This window comes from Monodon monoceros, unplaced genomic scaffold, assembly GCF_005190385.1.
Source record: "Monodon monoceros isolate NGI ecotype Baffin Bay Population unplaced genomic scaffold, NGI_Narwhal_1 Super_Scaffold_7, whole genome shotgun sequence".
NCBI classification, from domain to species: domain Eukaryota; kingdom Metazoa; phylum Chordata; class Mammalia; order Artiodactyla; family Monodontidae; genus Monodon; species Monodon monoceros.
In genome coordinates this window covers 43,068,758-43,090,337 of record NW_021703784.1, presented here as the reverse complement: position 1 = coordinate 43,090,337, position 21,580 = coordinate 43,068,758, and the positions used below count along the sequence as shown (strand labels likewise).

At 36.7% G+C, this 21,580-nt stretch overlaps 1 protein-coding gene and 1 long non-coding RNA gene across 5 annotated transcripts in view; one reads left to right on the top strand and one right to left on the bottom strand.

Moving 5' to 3' along the window:
- The window catches only part of GRM5 (glutamate metabotropic receptor 5), a 555,198-nt gene that overhangs the window by 139,035 nt on the left and 394,583 nt on the right, over nt 1-21,580 (bottom strand). For both annotated transcript variants that reach the window (XM_029207228.1, XM_029207229.1), the window contains exon 4: nt 9,122-9,357. In XM_029207228.1, the coding sequence (XP_029063061.1) occupies nt 9,122-9,357 (236 nt within the window). The remainder of the gene's footprint in view (nt 1-9,121; nt 9,358-21,580) is intronic.
- The window catches only part of LOC114886584, a 259,298-nt gene that overhangs the window by 134,835 nt on the left and 102,883 nt on the right, over nt 1-21,580 (top strand). For 2 of the 3 annotated variants that reach the window (XR_003791365.1, XR_003791364.1), the window contains exon 4: nt 13,295-13,353. This is a non-coding gene — a long non-coding RNA (uncharacterized LOC114886584). Of the gene's footprint in view, nt 1-12,421; nt 12,488-13,294; nt 13,354-21,580 lie in introns of all 3 variants that reach the window. The other variant, XR_003791363.1, reaches the window with a different exon arrangement.

Below are 21,580 nucleotides of genomic sequence, written 5' to 3'. Positions count from 1 at the left end.
GCAGAAAGCTATAAGACACTGATGAAAGAAATTAAAGGTGATACAAATAGATGGAGAAATATACCACATTCTTGGATTGGAAGAATCAACATTGTGAAAATGACTCTACTACCCAAAGCAATCTACAGATTCAATGCAATCCCTATCAAACCACCACTGGTATTTTTTACAGAACTAGAACAAAAAATTTCACAATTTGTATGGAAACACAAAAGACCCCGAATAGCCAAAGCAATCTTGAGAACGAAAAATGGAGCTAGAGGAATCAGGCTCCCTGACTTCAGACTATACTACAAAGCTACAGTAATCAAGACAGTATGGTACTGGCACAAAAACAGAAAGATAGATCAATGGAACAGGATAGAAAGCCCAGAGATAAACCCACGCACATATGGTCACCTTATCTTTGATAAAGGAAGCAGGAATGTACAGTGGAGAAAGGACAGCCTCTTCAATAAGTGGTGCTGGGAAAACTGGACAGGTACATGTAAAAGTATTAGATTAGATCACTCCCTAACACCATACACAAAAATAAGCTCAAAATGGATTAAAGACCTAAATGTAAGGCCAAAAACTATCAAACTCTTAGAGGAAAACATAGGCAGAACACTCTATGACATAAATCACAGCAAGATCCTTTTTGACCCACCTCCTAGAGAAATGGAAATAAAAACAAAAATAAACAAATGGGACCTAACGAAACTTAACAGCTTTTGCACAGCAAAGGAAACCATAAACAGGACGAAAAGACACCCCTCAGAATGGGAGAAAATATTTGCAAATGAAGCAACTGACAAAGGATTAATCTCCAAAATTTATAAGCAGCTCATGCAGCTCAATAACAAAAAACAAACAACCCAATCCAAAAATGGGCAGAAGACCTAAATAGACATTTCTCCAAAGAAGATATACAGACTGCCAACAAAAACATGAAACAATGCTCAAGTTCATTAATCATTAGAGAAATGCAAGTCAAAACTACAATGAGATATCATCTCACACCAGTCAGAATGGCCATCATCAAAAAATCTAGAAACAATAAATGCTGGAGAGGGTGTGGAGAAAAGGGAACCCTCTTGCACTGCTGGTGGGAATGTGAATTTGTACAGCCACTATGGAAAACAGTATGGAGGTTCCTTAAAAAACTACAAATAGAACTACCATATGGCCCAGCTATCCCACTACTGGGCATATACACTGAGAAAGAAACCATTAATTCAAATAGAGTCATGTACCACAATGTTCATTGCAGCTCTGTTTACAATAGCCAGGACATGGAAGCAACCTAAGTGTCCATCATCGGATAAATGGATAAAGAAGATGTGGCACATATATACAATGGAATATTACTCAGCCATAAAAAGAAACGAAATTGAGCTATTTGTAATGAGGTGGATAGACCTGTCTGTCATACAGAGCGAATTAAGTCAGAAAGAGAAAGACAAATACTGTATCCTAACACATATATATGGAATTTAAGAAAAAAAGAATGTCATGAAAAACCTAGGGGTAAGACGGGAATAAAGACACAGACCTACTTGGACTTGATATGGGGAAGGAGAAGGGTAAGCTGTGACAAAGTGAGAGAGGCATGGACATATATACACTACCAAACGTAAGGTAGATAGCTAGTGGGAAGCAGCCGCATAGCACAGGGAGATCAGTTCAGTGCTTTGTGACTGCCTGGAGGGGTGGGATGGGGAGGGTGGGAGGGAGGGAGACACAAGTGGGAAGAGATATGGGAACACATGTATATGTGTAACTGATTCACTTTGTTATAAAGCAGAAACTAACACACCATTGTGAAGCAATTATACTCCAATAAAGATGTAAAAAAAAAAATTAAAAAAAATAAATCCTTAAAAAAAATTAAAAAAAATAAAGTAGTTTGTATTAAATTAAGGATTCATTTAGGAATTTTTATTGAAAACTGTAAATGAATTATACTGAGATGAAACAAAAATGTTCATAGTGGTGACAACATAGGATAATAAAAATATTGATTAATCCAGAAGAAGACAATAGGAAGGAAGAATTAAAAAATTAAAGAATAGGGATTTCCCTCTGTGGTCCAGTGGTTAACACTCCATGCTCGCAATGCAGGGGGCCGGGACCTGGGTTTGATCCCTGTTCAGGGGCCTAGATTCTGCATGCTGCCACTAAAAGATCCTGCATGCCGCAGTGACGATTCTGCACGTAGCAGCGAAGATCCCGCATGCTGCAGATAAAGACCTGGCGTAGCCCAATAGATAAATAGATAGATAGGTAGATAGATATTTTAAAAATAAAGAATAAATTGGACAAATAACAAGTAGCAAAAAAACAAGTAGCAAATGAGAGAAATAGGAAATAGTAATAAGCTACACTCCCAATTGGGTGATCTTCATGATACATATATCTAATAAAAATCTCATATCCATAGTATATGAGGAACTCTTAAAATAGATATTAAAAAGTAATCAGATGGGGCTTCCCTGGTGGCACAGTGGTTGAGAGTCCGCCTGCCGATGCAGGGGACACAGGTTCGTGCCCCGGTCCGGGAGGATCCCACATGACGCGGAGCGGCTGGGCCCGTGAGCCATGGCCGCTAAGCCTGCACGTCCGGAGCCTGTGCTCCGCAATGGGAGAGGCCACAACAGTGAGAGGCCCGTGTACCGAAAAAAAAAACAAAAAACAAAAAACAAACAAAAAAGTAATCAGATGTGCACAAGACTGGAACAGATACTTTACAAAAGAGGATGCCCAAATTTCCAATAAACATTTGAAAAGGAACTTAGCTTCATAATGTATGATGGAAAAGCCAATCAAAATCATAATATGATAACCCAACACTGACAGAATGTTTAAAGTAAAAAAGATAATACCAACTGTTGTCAAGGGTGCACAGCAACTTGAACTCTCATGCATTTCAGTGGAAATTTGTTAGTTCAGTTAGCTATGAAAACTGCTTGGCAATATCTATGAAAGCTAAATATATGCTTAGCTTATGACCTCACAGTTCCATTACCAGGTATACATCTAACAGGAATTAGGATATATGTTTGCCAGATGATATGTACAAGAGTGTTCATAAAAGCTTTATTTATAATACTTAAATAATCCAAATTTCCATCTGTAGGAGAACTGATAGATAAATTCTGGTGTATTCATACAAAGGAACACTACACAGCAATAAAGAATAAACTACTGATACACATAATGGGGATGAATCCCACAACACTATTTTGAGGGGAAAGGACCAGACACAACAAGTAAATAATGTAAGATTCCATTTATATGATGTACAGGGTAGGCAAAACTGATGGGCATTGAAAAAATTTATATTAATGGAGCATGATACTGATTGGGATTGGGTATGAGAGAACGTTCTGATATTGTTGCTTTGGATGGTAGTTACAGAGATGTATATATATATGTAAAAATGTATAAAGCTTAAATTCACATAAGATTTTTGTGTTTTATGTACATTATATATACATTATTCTACAACATACCACACACACCACACACATATAAAGGAAGGTGCCTTCCTTAAAAATGTGTGTATGTGGGGTGGAGAAAGCATCCTAAAATGATAATTTGAAAATGTTATTTTTTCTTTTGTTTTTTGGATAAGAAATAACTTTTTCTCATTTTAGAATGTTTCAAAAATATAGAAAGATAAAAAAGAAGAACATTTGTATTTTTATGATTAACAATGGGAGTGAATTTTTTCTTATGTTTATTACTCATTTCTAATTGTTCTATGAAGTACAATATATCCATTGTACACTTATCTGTTTTTTAATATTTATATTTTAAAGTTGGATGAGTTTTTCTTGTAAGAAAATCAATATTTAGACTGTCATATTGGCCTTTTTTCCCCTTTTAACACAAGGACTTTAAAATTTTTATTTAATTAAAACTACCAAATATTCCCAATCTCATATGCTCTATCATTTGTTTTCTGAGTAAAACCTTCCTCATCCCCCTACCGTAGCTTCTTTTGTCTCTAGTTTTCTTTTTCACACTTAACTATTTTACTCATCTGGATGTATGTGTATGTATATGAGTGTGTGTGTATTCACATGTATACACGTTGTGACATGAGGCTGCACCAACATTTTTTCTCAGTAGTTAGCCATTTGCACCAACATCTGACTTCATAGGCATTATGGCTATTTAGTGGAAGTTCTCCAGGCACTGGCATTCTGATGGCTGACGTTCTTAGTTAAGATCATTGCTACATTAATTCTGTTTTGTTTTTGTTATTGATGTATTCATCAGTACTTTAGTGAGAAATTGGAAGAGGCTATAATGAAAGACTGCTGTCCAGGCGTTACAATAGATCATTAGTCTAAAGAAAAATAAACTGTACTTGGAAAATTATACTAAGGTAGTATTAGTGGTTTTGCCATTAACAGTGTGCCGTTATTAGTCACATTGGTTTTCCATCCAGATTTTTTTTTTAACAAAATTAAAAAGACTTTATTGCAGAATACAAAATAGTTGTATTTAAGACGTGTGTGGATGCATGGCAATACTTCACAAATAACTGATTTTATTTTGTAGGTTGTACCTAAGCGCTTGTCTTCCAAGTGTTTTGTTCATAGTATTTTTTTTAACATCTTTATTGGAGTATAATTGTTTTACAATGGTATGTTAGTTTCTGCTTTATAACAAAGTGAATCAGTTATACATATACAAATATCCCCATATCTCTTCCCTCTTGCATCTCCCTCTGTCCCACCCTCCCTATCCCACCCCTCTAGGTGGTCACAAAGCACCAAGCTGATCTCCCTGTGCTATGTGGCTGCTTCCCACTAGCTATCGGTTTTACATTTGGTAGCAGATATATGTCCATGCCACTCTCTCACTTTGTCCCAGCTTACCCTTCCCCCTCCCTGTGTCCTCAAGTCCATTCTCTAGTAGGTCTGCGTCTTTATTCCCGTCCTGCCCCTAGGTTCTTCATGACCATTTTTTCCCCTTAGATTCCATATATATGTTAGCATACGGTATTTGTTTTTCTCTTTCTGACTTACTTCACTCTGTATGACAGACTCTAGGTCTATCCACCTCACTACAAATAACTCAATTTTGTTTCATTTTATGGCTGAGTAATATTCCATTGTATATATGTGCCACATCTTCTTTATCCATTCATCTGTCGATGGACACTTAGGTTACTTCCATGTCCTGGCTATTGTAAACAGAGCTGCAATGAACATTGTGGTACATGACTCTTTTTGAATTAATGGTTTTTTCTCAGTGTATATGCCCAGTAGTGGGATTGCTGGGCCATATGGTAGTTCTACTTTTAGTTTTTTAAGGAACCTCCATACTGTTTTCCATAGTGGCTGTATCAATTTACATTCCCACCAACAGTGCAAGGGGGTTCCCTTTTCACCACACTCTCTCCAGCATTTATTGCACAGTAATCAAGACAGTATGGTACTGGCACAAAAACAGAAATATAGATCAATGGAACAGGATAGAATGCCCAGAGATAAACCCACCCACATATGGTCACATTATTTTTGATAAAGGAGGCAAGAATATACAATGGAGAAAAGACAGCCTCTTCAATAAATGGTGCTGGAAACCTGGACAGCTACATGTAAAAGAATGAAATTAGAACACTCCCTAACACCATACACAAAAATAAACTCAAAATGGATTAAAGACCTAAAGGTAAGGCCAGACACCATCAAACTCTTAGAGGAAAACATAGGCAGAACACTCTATGACATAAATCACAGCAAGATCCTTTTTGACCCACCTCCTAGAGAAATGGAATTAAAAACAAAAATATACAAATGGCACCTAATGAAACTTAAAAGCTTTTGCACAGCAAAGGAAACCATAAACAGGATGAAAAGACAACCCTCAGAATGGGAGAAAATATTTGCAAATGAAGAAACTGGAAAAGGATTAATCTCCAAAATTTACAAGCAGCTCATGCAGCTCAATATTTAAAAAACAAACAACCCCATCCAAAAGTTGGCAGAAGACCTAAATAGACATTTCTACAAAGAAGGTATACAGATTGCCAACAAACACATGAAAGGATGCTCAACATCATTAATCATTAGAGAAATGCAAATCAAAACTACAATGAGATATTACCTCACACCAGTCAGAATGGCCATCATCAAAAAATCTACAGATTTTTTTTTATTGGAGTATAGTTGCTTTACAATGTTGTGTTAGTTTCTGCTGTACAACAAAGTGAATCACCTATAATCACTTGGCTCTAATCTATTCGGAATTAATTTCTAGGAGTTGGTCTATTTCCAGGATGGCTCTGTTACTTATTCAATATTAAGAGTTTTCCTTTAAGTTTCTGGTTACTCAGAGCTTTTCTATACCTCATTCTGTATAAGGCTACTGCTAATTCTGGACTACCAGATTCAGATACCTCTCCTAGCTTTTATACTTTGCCTTTCAAGAAGCTTCTAAGAAAAATAAGCAGTAATTCAGCTATGGGTATTTCCACTGTTTGTGTCAGGCCATTTTACTTACTGAACTATCTCTTAGGTTTTAGGTACTGTAGACAATGAATAAGGTGAAGATTTCTTGCCTGCCCTCAATGAATTATAAGCTCCAACTTACCACTCCAACTCAAAAGTGGTTGTCTTATGCACACTGCTTGATGAAAGTACATTATATTTAGGAAAACACTACTCATATTCAGTAGTGCTACAGGTAAGAATAAACTACCTGGGGTCTTTTTGAAGATATGGAGTGGGATGCTGAAAAGGACATTTGAGTAAATAAGGAAATATGGTCAAAAGTAGAGAGTAGGAATATCAAGGTATCTATTATCGCATTCCATAGTTGTACCCAAATAATTTTAAGATTTATTTTTCTTTTTTGTATCTTTGACCTATATGTTAACTATTATAGAATGCAAATTTGATGGTGATTTTTACAACTATAATATTCTCTCTGTTTAGAATAGCATGTTGGTTAAACTTTAGACACATCTGAGCTCAATTCTAAGTTCTAATGTTTTCCTGAGCAAATTGTTTTGTCTCTCCAAATCTTAGTTTTGTTATTTCAAAGTAAGGATAATAATATTATTTCCCTCATTGAGAAGAATAACAGAGATATTACATATAACTGTTTACTTTTATGTACAAAATGACATCTGTTGACAGATAAGATTCCAAGGGGGCGGGACTAAAGAATGCTTTCCAGAACTAGAGTAAGGAACAGATCCTGTGCAGAGAAGTCACATCAGGGTGCTCATGTGAAAGACAGAGAGCTATAGCAACAAGTTCAAATGGAGAATTTTATAGAACAATTTCCATAGAAATAACGTTTCTATGGAAATCAAAGAGTCTTTTTCAAGACTATATCTCAATAAGACCTCCAATAGAAAAAAAAAAGAGAAACAAAGAATTATTTCAAGGAGAAGACATTTCACACAAAAAGGAGTGGGGAAGGAAGAACATTAGTACAAAAGAGGGTGAAGACCAACTGGAAAAATTCACTTAGTCACACTGGTTAGGGGTTGTCACTAACTCCTTAGTAAAGAGAAACTGGAGAGGAGACTGGATCTACTGCTGACCCTCTAAAACTCCTCCAGTGTAGCTACATAGAGTAATCTCTACACAATCATAGAATCGGTACACAGAGACCACATACTCCCCAAATCTCAAGAGAAGAAAGAAGTTTGTGTACTTCAGAAACTGGATAGAACTGTGAAAAATATAAAATTGGCTATAAACATTGAAATCGTGAAACACAAGTCACAATCCTGTGTATTCACACACATTTTTTCATGAAAGTATAAACAAAGGAAATGAATAAGCATTTGAAGATTTTGGACAAGAGTTAGCAGTATCTAAAGCAAGAGAGAGGCAAATGAAGTCTCACACCAGGCTTCTATGATTTCTGGATTTCATTGGGCAGTACCACGCCACACTCCAGCATCTCTCTCCTCCACCACTGCCGAATTAGGAACTGACACAAGGTTGCCAAGTTCTCTTTTACTTGTACTGACATTTAAAGATAATTACAAATCACCACTTACGACCTCATTCATTTTCACAAAAGAATGAACTGATAGAAAAAACATAGTATGGATGTGAACTCAGGGAGGAAATGCATTATAAAAAATTCACTACGTTGTTCTTATTTTCCTCATTTTGGTGAGTCCACTTCTCTGTGGACTGGAATTAGTTCGTGGGCCAGGATTTCAACCTCACTGCCCCAGTGCACTCTTCTGTTCCAGCATCATGATGATAAAGACATTATACCACCAACTAAAACATTTTACTCCTTGGCAAATGCATATGAGGTGCTTGTTACACAATGTGGGACGTCAGTCTCAACAAATCCCTTATTGGTTTTAACAAACCTTAACCTTTACACTTTGACTTACAAATCAGCATTGACCCTCCCTGGTTCTTAGAGTCAAGATACCCTTTGGATGTGCTACAAATAAAACTAACCAAACCCTTTGTTTAAAACCCATATTATGTTGCTTACAACACTGAATTACAAGTTTTGTTTGCTTGACGATCTCCCTAACTAGACACTAAACCCCTCGAGGGCAGGATCTAGTTTTTCTCTTCTTGATACCCTTACAAGTATAGCGATGTTTGGCACGTTGTGAATCCTTGTAAGTATTTGTTGAATAACTGAGTGAATGGCTCTGCTTAGGTTATGTCTCCTGAAACATCATAATTATACATAGCAAATCCTTGCTACTATTTTATAGTATTTTGATGGAAGTAGGAACTGGCTCTGTCCTTCAACATTCACTCATTCATTCTTCAGACACATTACATGCAACCCTTGCTATGTGCCTTACACTGTGCTAACTGCTAATCAAAATGACCAGAATGTAGTTCTTGCCTTCAAAGATGTCAAGAAGAGTGCTTTCTGGAGCTCACGTTATCTTTTAAGCACAGTACCAATTTCCTGAATGATATAAATATAAATAAATTGTCTGAAATCTTAATAGAGTGAACATTTACCCTCATATGTTTTTCTTACCACTCTAGGAAGCAATACCCACTTTATGTAAGAGTCCTCCTCTCTAACAGATTACAGCCACTATCCCCATGACACAGTTTACTTCAACTGGAGCCTTAGCCATAGCCACTTTAAATGAAATAATAAATCTGCTTACTATTGCAAGTCTTGTTGTATTTGCTGTCCTCCTGTACAAACCCTTCCAGCCGGCACTGAAAACGATGCTGCCAAAATTCTTGAAACCAGGGGTTTCGGAGGTTTGTTTCCGGCCGGAGCTTCAGATAATAATCATCAAACCACTTGACATCAGGGGATTGGAGCTTGATTGTGATTCCACCAACAGCTTCTCGCTGATATCCATCTGTCACATCGTATCTGTCAGCCCAGCCATCACTGTGGGGAAACAAAAAAACCCTCAGCTTAGAACAGATATCTTCTAAGAAAATTATTCTACTTGCTGTCATCTTGAAAACATTAGTCATTAAATGGCACTCAGGCCACACTATGGTCTTACATTATACTACGTGATTCTTGAGATAGCAACTTTCTAGGATAAAAAGTGCAAAACACAATGGAAACTTTGGGTCTAAGAATGCTGGAAGGTACCTGTCTCACTTACCTTGAACTGCAGAGAATAACCTTATGCTTTTGACAGAATTTTACTGGTTGTAGAATATAGTATATGCATGGAAGCTGCATAATATCACCACTCACACTATTTACTGAATGTTTAATAGCTAGGTCAAGTTAACTTTAAATACATTCTTTTCCTTTACTTAATAATAATCATTATAGTTATCATAAAGTAAAAATGAAAAATATTTCTAAAATATACCTTATGTTAATTTAACCGTCCTATGACAGGATATTCACTTGTTTCCATGTTTACAAGTGATGATAAAGAGGTTAAAAAAGAAAAACTTTCTGATTATGGTCATTCTATTAAATATTGATTCATCAGAGCCTCAAACTGAAGTCCTTATAGTCCATATTCCTCTTTCCTATCCCATGGTACTTCTCTAACACATTTAAAGTACGCATATGAAATCATGTTTTACATTAGAGATTGAAAGAACTTCTTAGCAATAGGCCATCAAAGATGGTGACAGGGATCATACTCCTCAATATTAATATCATTCTATGCACTGATCACTCAAAGTAATGTAGGAATTTTAAAATAAAAGAGTTTGAAATCAGAGAGTTCCTGAGTATAACAGAATAAGGAAAAATATTCTAAGCTTATTTGGAAAATACATGAGACACAACATTGGAAATAAAAGACAAGAAAGGGTGTTTATATCAAATCTGGACACACCTTTGGGCATTTAGGAAAAAAGTGTCTCTGACTTTCCCCACCCTCTCTGTCATTTGGAATATGCAACTTGTGCTATGCATCTGCTGGGACCCAGTGGTACTATCCTTCCTTTGAAGAGGTGCAAGTGCTCTTTCAGGAGAAGTAAAGAAAGTCAGGGGAAATGTAACAATGGAAAAAAAAAGTAACAACAAAGAGGGAGGAGAAGATACGGAGACAGTTGAAGGGAAGAACAGAATGGAGCCTCCTGAACACAAGGCAGGAAGGGTTTTGGAGATTAGCTGGGTGAAAGGGAGTGGGTACTGGGGAAAGTGTGAGCGAAAGGATTTACATTAACAATCATTGTTTATTTCATTAATGTTCAGATATTTCTATTTATTGGAATGTTAATTTCTTTTTTCTTTAATTTCTTTTTATCTTCCTTCCAATGCATTTTTGTCCTTTATACTTTTTTTGGGGGGGGGAGGCAGAGAGCATGCTCCAATATTTTGCATAAATCTGGGCCAGGGAAAGTATTATGTAAGGAATTAACTAGAATAAGTAAAAAAAAAGCATGTACTTTCTTCAGTATGCTCTGACTTAAAAATTGATAATGAGAGTTGTTGCAAAGGTCATATATTATTCATTAAGATATCATAGGGGCTTGAGATATTCCTAAGGCATCCGTGGGTGGAGGAGGAGAGTAAAATAAACAAACGAAAAAAATAAACCATTTCTTCCTCCAAGTCCTCCTTGACAAGAAGAGATTTCATTGAAAATGATCTATGTTGAAATTTCAAAAACTTTTGTGGCAAATCAGGAAAAAAAAAAAAAAAACTAATGCAATACGTTTTGTCCCAATGTTGAATGTGGTTACTTCACACATTATCTTCCCTGAAGTTTCTCATTTCAGCTGCACAGATTTTATTTAAAGCTGACAAGTTGAAATGAAGTGGGCTTGTTTGCTTCATTTTCTTGCTCTGTTTTGGAGGGTTTATTATATCACTGATAGGAGAGTGTGGGTCTCATTGGCACTCGAGGAGATGCATGGGCGTGCTGCAAATGGGACCGGAAACCTGTTTGTCAAGCAGAGCCCCGTTCTCCAAGGAAGTGGGAATTTAAATTGCTCCTTTTATTCATGCGAGCTTGCTCTTATGTAACGCTGTGATTATGAATATTACATAAGAAATGTAAGATCATAATGGGTCCAATTTACCCTTCACAATTCATTCACTGAATTTAATGGGGATTGTAAAAAGCCTGTCTTGATAAACTTTTTTGGAGGTGATATTTCCATTAAAAAAAAAAATGTCAGGACCGTAGTGTGTTAATTTACTCATCTCTCATCATGTTCTTTAGCTTTTTTTTTTCCATGTATAAATCTCTACATTTAATTTAGCAAAAGATGGTGTTTTTTAGTAGTCTATAGGTTAGAGTGGTGATTTTTAAAACAGTTTTGTTCCAGATAGTTCCATTCAACAGCAAAATAAAAACCATGAAAGAGTTCGTATATAAACGGAAAATTCTAGTGTCTGTGTGGCAGAAAATGGTTATTCTATTTAAGCTTACGGGGGAATATCTGCTGTGTAAGTCTCAAGAAAGTTCAATCCATATTGGCTAAGTTAGACGGCGCTATATTGACTTTAGCTTATTAAATATTAACATTTTCATAAAAATGTGCTTTTAAGATTTGCATTAAGATGATAGCGTATGTCTAAGTAAGGAATAATAAATTCATAAGGAAAACTTGAGCTTACCTTTCTACTATCCAATGCTTTCCATTGCATTGTTAGAGTGGACTATCAAGATTCTGGCACTACTTTAATGCTTTTGGGTGACATATATTTTACCAAATCAGGAAAAAGGGGGAAGGAAGATAAGGAAAGAAACTGAAAATGTACCACATTTCAGTCAAGTTTCTAGATTTAGTATCTATCTATCTATCTATCTGTCTCTCTCTTCATCCATCCATCCATCCAATTTCTTCTCATTGATGGGCGTTTTACCCATCTCCTTATAATCCATTTCGTTATTTTCTTTCCAATGCTTTGATTTACAGTCATTTCCCATTATTTGCAGAATCTGTATTTGTAAATTCACCTGCTTGCTAAAATTTATTTGCAACCCCCATACTGATACTCATGGCACTTTTATGGTCATTTTCAGATATACAGAGAGTGGCAAAAAAGTTGATTCTTCTGATGTGCATATACCCGGCTGAGGCTGAACAAGGTGAACTTCTGCTTTCTTGTTTCAGCTTTGATACTATAAAGAAGTGCCCTTTTCATGGTCTATTAAGTGCCAAGTTTTTGCATTTTTGTGTGTTTTTTTAAATTGGTTTTGCTGTTTAAAATATCCCCAAGTATCGTACTGATACATTATTTAGAGTTCCCAAGTGCAAGAAGGCTGTGCTATACCTTACATAGACAACCAGTTGCCCCTGGTGGTCCAGTGGTTAGGACTCCGTGCTCCCAATGCAGGGGGCACAGGTTCGATCCCTGGTCAGGGAACAAGATCCGGTATGCCGCAGCTAAGATCCCGCATGTGGGAACGAAGATCCCGCGTGCTGCAACTAAGGCCCGGTGCAGCTAAATAAATAAATATATATTTTTAAATGTAGGTTGATAATACATATACTCTTAAAAAGTTAAAAAAAAAAAAGGCAGCTGCATTTAGGCATAGGTAAAGTGCTGTTTTCTGTGAATTCAATATTAATTCATCAACAGTATTAGATATTAAATATTAAATAAAGTGTCTTTAGACCAGAACACCATAAAGCAAGGTTATGTAATGACTAGTTGATGAAAATGTGACTAGAGGCTCACGACAATTTAAACCTATATTTCCCCTAGGAGTAATGGTCAGTATTCACTAATTCAGTGTTTGGTGCCTGTTTATAGGACATACCTACTGTGAATAACAATAATTGAGTGGATATCTATATATATAGATATCCACTTATATATATATATATATATATATGGGAGAAGAGGAGAGACATGTAAATAAATGACCACATACGAACAAATATTTTTATAGGTATGAAATGAACGCGCGAGAGAAGATCAGTAAATAATTGACCAGCTCTTCGTAGAAAGGTAAGATTTGAATTGAGTTTGGAAAATATGGGTAATGGAGTGATAACTGTATTTTGAAATGTTATTTTTTAGACAACAAGTAGGTATTTGTTTATTAATTTATTAATTTATTTATTTTTGGCTGTGTTGGGTCTTCGTTTCTGTGCGAGGGCTTTCTCTAGTTGCGGCAAGTGGGGGCCACTCTTCATCACCGTGCACGGGCCTCTCACTATCGCAGCCTCTCTTGTTGTGGAGCACAGGCTCCAGACACGCAGGCTCAGTAGTTGTGGCACACGGGCCTAGTTGCTCCGCGGCATGTGGGATCTTCCCAGACCAGGGCTCGAACCCGTGTCCCCTGCATTGGCAGGCGGATTCTCAACCACTGCGCCACCAGAGAAGCCCAACAAGTAGGTATTTGTGAATCAGGGAATAGTAAATATTAAGCATTGCAGCTATATGGAGTGCACCATATAGTGACTAATGAAAAGTAAGCTGAGGAAGACCAATTATGAATGGTCTTCTGGGCCATTCCAAACGTTTTGAGTTTTATCATTCAGGTGAAGGGGAGCCAGTGGTGGCTTTTAAAGTGGGAAGTGCTACGAAGAGACGATGAGAACTGGATAAACTGTGGTAGCAGTGCGAGTGACACATAAGAAAGGTTGTGGATGAGTGTTAGAGGATCAAGTTAGAAAAGTTGTTACAGTGGTTAAGGGATCTAATGGATGTTTGTATTAAAGGAGTGGGAATGAAGAGCCTATTTGTAAGGAATTCTCAGAGTCCCTAGGACTAGATACATGGAGAATAGTGGGTAAAGGAGGATGTTTTTGGTTTATGGGAGACATTAGTGATACTGTAAGTGATATTGTAAGTGACATTGTAGCTCCATGTCCTAGGTTGTAAAATACAGGAAAATAGGTTTGGGGTGAAAAAGGAAGAAAATGAATACAAGTAGGGATCTACAATGATCAGATTTCCCTTTATATGCTCTCTAGCACTTTGTTTCTCCTGGATTTCTGTCTGTTCTCTACGTAAAAAATTAATTTGAGTGTTAAAAAAAAATACAAGTGAACAATTTTCTTACGTGGTCCAGTACCATATTAACCCACCCTATTCTATTATGTTTAGGGTTTTGTATGCTGAGCAATAGCTGTTGGCACTCAAAAAAAAAAAGACAGAAATAATGAAAATTATAGAGCTCTAAAGATCTGATGCTCTCTATACAATTATATCCTTATAAACATTTTAACTTTAGAATTATCATTTTTATTATTTTTGTATTAACATAGATATTTGAAGCAGACCAATGGTTATGGTTATAATATGATTACTGTAGGGTTTACAATCGGTAGTTTTAATGTCAGAATATATTTCTGGAACGTAGAAGCCCCTAAAGATACATGGTAACGGGCATAAAAAATTCTTGGAAAATTCTGAAGAAAAAGTTTAGTAATTATCAAATGTTAGAATAGAGATGCTCAGTAATTTAAAAATTTGTCTCTATTATCAAAATCTAAATCTGTACAATGCAGACAATATACTCTTTCCTTCCTGTCCTCGTTTTAAGTTATTGCTATGGAAAACGAAAAAATTTATGTTGCACAGAAAGTTGCATCGGGTGATCCTCTGTAACAGTCTCCATGTTCTTTTCATTCTAATGCATTAATACAGTAAGCATTTTGAATGCATATTCTGTGCAGGCAAACTGCACAGGCATTGTGGTAGGTCCCAGCACATGTCCTCAGCAGTCCATTAGGTATGGCCTGCCTGAATGCGCATTGCTGACTTCCAGCCCCCTGGAAGTTTCCTCATTTATTCTCCAGACTGAACATCCTCTTTTCTTTTTATTCAGTCTTCCCCTTAATAGTACAATTCATTAGGTTCCCAGTCACTGAATCATCACTTGTGAAAATCACAATCCTGTCCTGCCTTCCTGAGATTATTCCCCCATACCCTCAATTAGTATCCTGGGTGTTTCCACACTCTTAGTTCTTACATTTACAGTCCCTTGATTTATTTACATGGAATGCTAATCACATACAGTGGGTATGGGTTTCATTAGCTGAATTCTCAGATGGCAACATGATTACTTAGCATAACTCTGCAGAGTTCTTGGGGAGGCGTCTGCTGGGGGCAAACAACATAAATAAGTCATCTCAGTCTGCTTCAAAAGGAGCAATACCAGACCAAAAATGTAGACATCAGAATGACTATTCCTAGCAGTTAGCAGTCGTTAAATTTGTGTCAGGAGGTGTGAGTTTATGCATTGAGGAGGTACGGGCGGGGGACGTGGGTATGCCAGGCACATACAATTATTCTTGATCACTGAAATCTTTAGTCCCACTTAGCGTGATGGTATTGGTACTGCTAAGACTATCACACATATGTTGTGTACTGGAGATGCTGCACTCGATTCTCATTCCTCAAATACATGACATTTATTTCTTATTCACTGAACAAGTATTGGGTAACTAATAACTTGATAGTTATGTGGGAGTAGAGTGGTGAACAAGAAGACAAGATTTCTGCTCTCATAGAGGTAACATTTTGATGCTTTTAGTTTTGCATTTGTCATCGTATTAAAGTTAAGTACATTTATTTGTTTTCCCTAAATTGTCTGTAAATTTTATGTTTTGGACATCTCATCCTTATGTTTATTATAATGCCTTGAACATACTAAGGACTTAAATGTTTAATATAACTTATTAGAAAATTAGACTTTAAAGGGCAAATTTCAAATCTTAGAGAATTCTTTTCCGATAGCTGCATATATTCTTTTTTTTAAATTTATTTTTGGGCTGTGTTGGGTTTTTGTTGCTGCACACAGGCTTTCTCTCATTGCGGCAAGCAGGGGCTACTCTTCTTTGCCATGCGCGGGCTACTCACTGCGGTGGCTTCTCTTGTTGCGGCACGTGGGCTCAGTAATTGTGGTGCACGGGCTTAGTTGCTCCGTGGCCTGTGGGATCTTCCCGGACCAGGGCTCGAACCCGTGTCCCCTGCATTGGCAAGCGGATTCTTAACCACTGCGCCACCAGGGAAGTCCCAACTGCATATATTCATTTTTAATTGAGAAAGCAGCACTGTTTGATGTGCCTTATAAAATGACTCTGAAAGGCTGAATTCATTCCCCCCTCCAAAATGGTCCTCTCCCTTCTCTACCTGATGCTATTAAGGTTAATGAATACATTCATTAGGCTGCATCCCAGCATTTTTTTTTTTCAAAATATGTTCACAACCCACACAATTATTATTGAAACTGCTGTTCTACTCACATGTAATCATAATCATCACCCTGCCAAATCTCTTACCAGTAGCATTCTAACAGGTATTTTGGGATTTTTTTTCCTAATAGTGGGAGTCTGTCTACTGACTGCTTGGCTGTCTTCATATAATATTCCTTTTTTTTCCTCCCCTGGGGGAGTAGAAGGTCTTAGAATCTCTAAAAAAATAGTGAAAACAAAGAAGAATATTGAGCTTTTAAATAAAAGTTCTTATGAATGTCCACCAGTCAACACTAATGAATTAATTCCAAAATGAAATACAATGTAGAATTTTTGAGAAAATTGTTAGGTTATTTGCTGAAAATCACTTTATCTCCAGGGCTTGTAAATCTTAAGTTTTCCCATGTCTGAGGATAAGTAGGTGTGAATTGGAGGAGCTATATCAGAACATTGAAAAGAAGGAAGAAAAGTCAGGAATCTAAAGTTTGCTGTCTTGTGTAAGTCAGGTGATTTCCATTATATTGCTTTCCTGATTCTCTACAGGCCTTAGAGATGATTATTATTAGCCCTAGTTTCTACCATTGAGGAAATTGAGGCTCTGAGGAATTAAATAACCTACTCAAAATCCCACAGCTAGCATAGAGGGGATTTCAACCCAGATCTTTCCAGCTCCAACACTCCAGTACTTTCCATACTTCATGGAGCCTCCAAAATAATGACATACAGTGATGACAGCAGTGAGAAATGTTTGTTAAGGGGATCTTATTTAAAAGGCGTGTGTTGGAGGACAGGGGGCAGCATGTCGGGCTGGGAGTACGTGGGCAAGATTCTCATGCTCTGGTATATTCTCACCTTACCTACTTTTTAAATCAAATGCTAATCTAGATCAGGACTGCTGGGAAGGGATTTTGAAAGTATAATTAAGATCCCAAGGAAATTGACCTTGAAATAGGGAGATAATTCGTAATTGGTCTGACCTAATCAGGTGAGTCCCTGAAAAGTGACCACCTCTTCCTAACAAAAGAGATTCAAATGTGAGAAGGATTTGGCATGAGAGGGCTGGAGGAGACTCTCCATTGCTGGCTTTGAAGATGGAGGGGGCTGTACAGTAAGGAGTGCAGGTGGAGTGGAGGAGCTGAGTGTGCCCTTGGGTGATACCAGCAAGGAAATGGGGACTCAGGCCTACATCTAAAAGGAACTGAATTCCACCAAAACTTGAATGAGCTTGGAAGCAGATTCTTTCACAAAGCCTCCAGAAAGGAATACACCTTGATTTCAGCCTGTTTAACCCTGAGTGGAGAACCCAATTATGCTATATACATGGACTCCTGACCTCCAGAAACGAATATTGTTTTAAGTTGCTAAATTTGTGGTAATTTGTTACACAGCAATAGAAAGTTATTATTCACTTGCCACCTCTTTTCTACATTTCCTCACTTGGAAGGCCAAAGCATGTTAATATCAGAAGAGAAATGATATAATCTTAGGGGGTCTGACCTAATTCAGGGTTTGGTCAGAGCAGACAAACTTCCAAAGACTTTGGGATCACAGAAAATAACGGAGAGTATTACACATATTAGAATACTTGGAACGTCCATCCTGTCTCAATTTAGGCTTTAAATTGAGGTAGTCATTTCCCCCTCTGGTTTAAAGTCTTGTCCCTCCAGGGATGCTTCCTTACCAAACACATCCTTCACAGAGAAAGAAGCTGAGAAAAATCATTGTAAATAGATTATTTTTTTTAAATAAATTTATTTATTTATTTTTGGCTGTGTTGGGTCTTCGTTTCTGTGCGAGGGCTTTCTCTAGTTGCGGCAAGCAGGGGCTACTCTTCATCGCGGTGCGCGGGCCTCTCACTATCGCGGCCTCTCTTGTTGCGGAGCACAAGCTCCAGACGCGCAGGCTCAGTAGTTGTGGCTCACGGGCCCAGTTGCTCCGTGGCATGTGGGATCTTCCCAGACCAGGGCTCGAACCCGTGTCCCCTGCGTTGGCAGGCGGATTCTCAACCACTGCGCCACCAGGGAAGCCCGTAAATAGATTATTTTGAGAATTACACAATCTATTGTTTCTCTTGTCATATTATAGACATTTGGAGAAATGCAGAAATTGTGGCAATTGTGTAAAATGTGCAATATAGTGAGCAAAATGATTCAGTTAAATAGAGAAAGCATGTTATGAGTAAGCTATTGTATCCACCGCTTTACATAACCTTTTTTATGTTTTCTCTGGAAGCTTTCTTACTTAGGATAACCTTCTAGTTTTCAGTCTGCAAACTCCTTCCCGCTGAATTGCACTAATTTCTTCTTTTACGCTGTTAAACTGAGCACAATGTTCAGCCAAATAGTCAATAATTATTTATTATAGTCAATAATAATTTATTATTTATTATAATCAATCAATACTTTATTTTGTCTATTAAATTCCAAGCAGTAAGGCAGACTTTATGATGATGTTAGTGAATATAACTCCCAGTGTCCCATCTGTTTTCTTCCCTTACCCCTTATAACAGGTCACCAGGGAGTTCATAATTTCAGATCTATTATGTTTTTCTTATACTTTCCTCAATGTCCTCCAGTATTTGATACTGTTCTTTCATTTAGCCAAATCTAGTGGCTGACACTGTACATGCCAATTTCCCTACAGAGTACTGCATATGAGCAATAAGGAGAAGAAAAACTGGCATTCTCTACCCGCATCAGAGTCGGGCAAATGAAAACTTAAGAGTGATAACAGTGATCATGTGTTTAGGGTTTGCTGTCTGCCAGGCATTGTTCTAGGCACTGTGTGTGTGTATGCATATATACACACACACACACACACACACACACACGCTTACTCTCTGCCAATATATATGTGTATATATATTTATATCCACATCTGTCTACCTATCTATCTATCTATATTTTTTTAACATTTTCACATTTCACTTTAGGACTCTTCAGCTTGAAAAGTAGGAGATAACCCTGAGTTAAACAGGATTCAAACTCAGTCTACCTAAATCTAGAAACCAAAACTGAACCAGTGCAACCTATCAGTGTGGTCTTTGATCCAAATCCGTGTCCAAACTTATTTGACTTTGTCCATGAAACTGCAGAGAGAAGAGTTATTTTAATTTCTGTTACACACACACACATACACACACACACGCACACACCCCTTCAAATTATTTTCTTTTTTTTCCTTTCTGAGACTATAAACAAAGAATTGTCTTAAACCATTGCATTCATCTTCTGATAAATGCCCATCTCTGTAGTGTTAGAATACACTGGCCAAGTTATTACGAGTCTCTCTACTGACAAGATAAAGAGCTATTAGAAGATGCTCAAGAGACCTTGAAATATGTACATAAACACAGAATGAACTCTCTTCACATTTCACTTTGAGGCAACTTGTTCTTCCTTGACAAATTATCCCCATGACACCCACTGAAACCAAGTCTATTGTTAACTTCTCACAGCTATCAGATACGGTTTACAAATGAACACTTACAAGCTGTAGAAGACCAGTAAATAATCAAAAATTGTTCAGGGTGTGAGATTAAGTTTTAGAAATAGTCATTATGTAAGAATCCTGAAAGCCTGAAAAATTTAGTTGCGACATGCCCAGTAATTAATCCAAATAGACTGAAACTGTAAATCACATATTAGAAACTGAACAGCTACTTCCATTTCTAGCTATGATAGATTAGACAAACCTTCTTCTGAAGACAACTAGAAGGGCTGGATAAACTTTAAAAAAATCTATTTAAGCTATGAGAATGCTATCTAGGCATTCAACATCATTCTGATAAAAAGTCCATAGCGAACTAGCTAAGAAAGAGAACTTCCTTAACCTGTGCAAGAGTTTTATAGTAAAGATCATACACAACAATGAAATGTTGAAAGGTTTCTTCCACAAGCAAAGGATATCTTCTCTTACCACTTTTCTTCAGTATTTTACTGAATGTTCTAACCAATTCAATAAGGAAATAGAAGGAGTAAATTATCATTATTCAAGGACAGTTTGATTGTTTACATAGAAAATCTGAAATTATATCTAAAATACAGATTATTACAATTAGTAGTAAATGAATTTAGTAAGTTTGGTGGACACTAGTTCAGCCTACATAAATAAATTAATTTCTATATATCTGGAACAAACAATTAGAAAATAGTATTTTAAATATACTATTTGAAAACCACCTAATAGTTAGAAATAAATCTAAGGAAGATATGTAAGATTTCTCCATGCATGTAAGAGGAATTATGGAAGACTTAAATTAATAAAGGAAGTGCCACACTCATAAACTGGAGGAGTCAATAATGTAAAGTTGTTAATTTTCCTGAAATTGATCTATAGATTCAAGGTAATCTGAATCAAAGTTCCAGCAGGTTTTTTTTGGGGGGGGTGGAGGGTGAGGTGTGGAGGATATTTATAAACAAAATTATAAAATTTGTATGGAAATGTAAAGGACCAAGTATAGCCAAGATAATACTGGTAAAGAACAAAGCTGGGGAAATACAGTATTAGATAGTAAGACATTATGAAGTTACAACGATATACAATTTGTAGAGATAAATAGACTAATGGAATGGAATCCTACATGGATATATAGAGACTTGATTTTTGATAAAAGCGACACTGCAAAGAAGTAGGGAAAACAGTTCTATTAAATAAATGATTCTGAAAAAAAATGATTCTGGGTAAATTTATATTTTTTGGAAAAATACATTGATACTTAATCCACAACACTCATAAAAATCAATTCTAGGTAGACTGTAGATCTAAATGTTGCTGATTATACAATAAAGCTTTTAGATGATAACAAAAAGCTTCTAGATATAACAGAAGGAGAATATCTTCATTATCTTAGGATAAGAAAGATTTCTCAAACAGGACATATAAAGGACTAATCATAAAAATCAAGATTGTTAAATGTATTTATAATAAAATTGATAACTTATTTTTATCAGAAGACACCACTACTTAGGAGATCTCTACATGGTGTGTGTGTGTGTGTGTGTGTGTGTGTGTGTGTGTGTGTGTGTGTG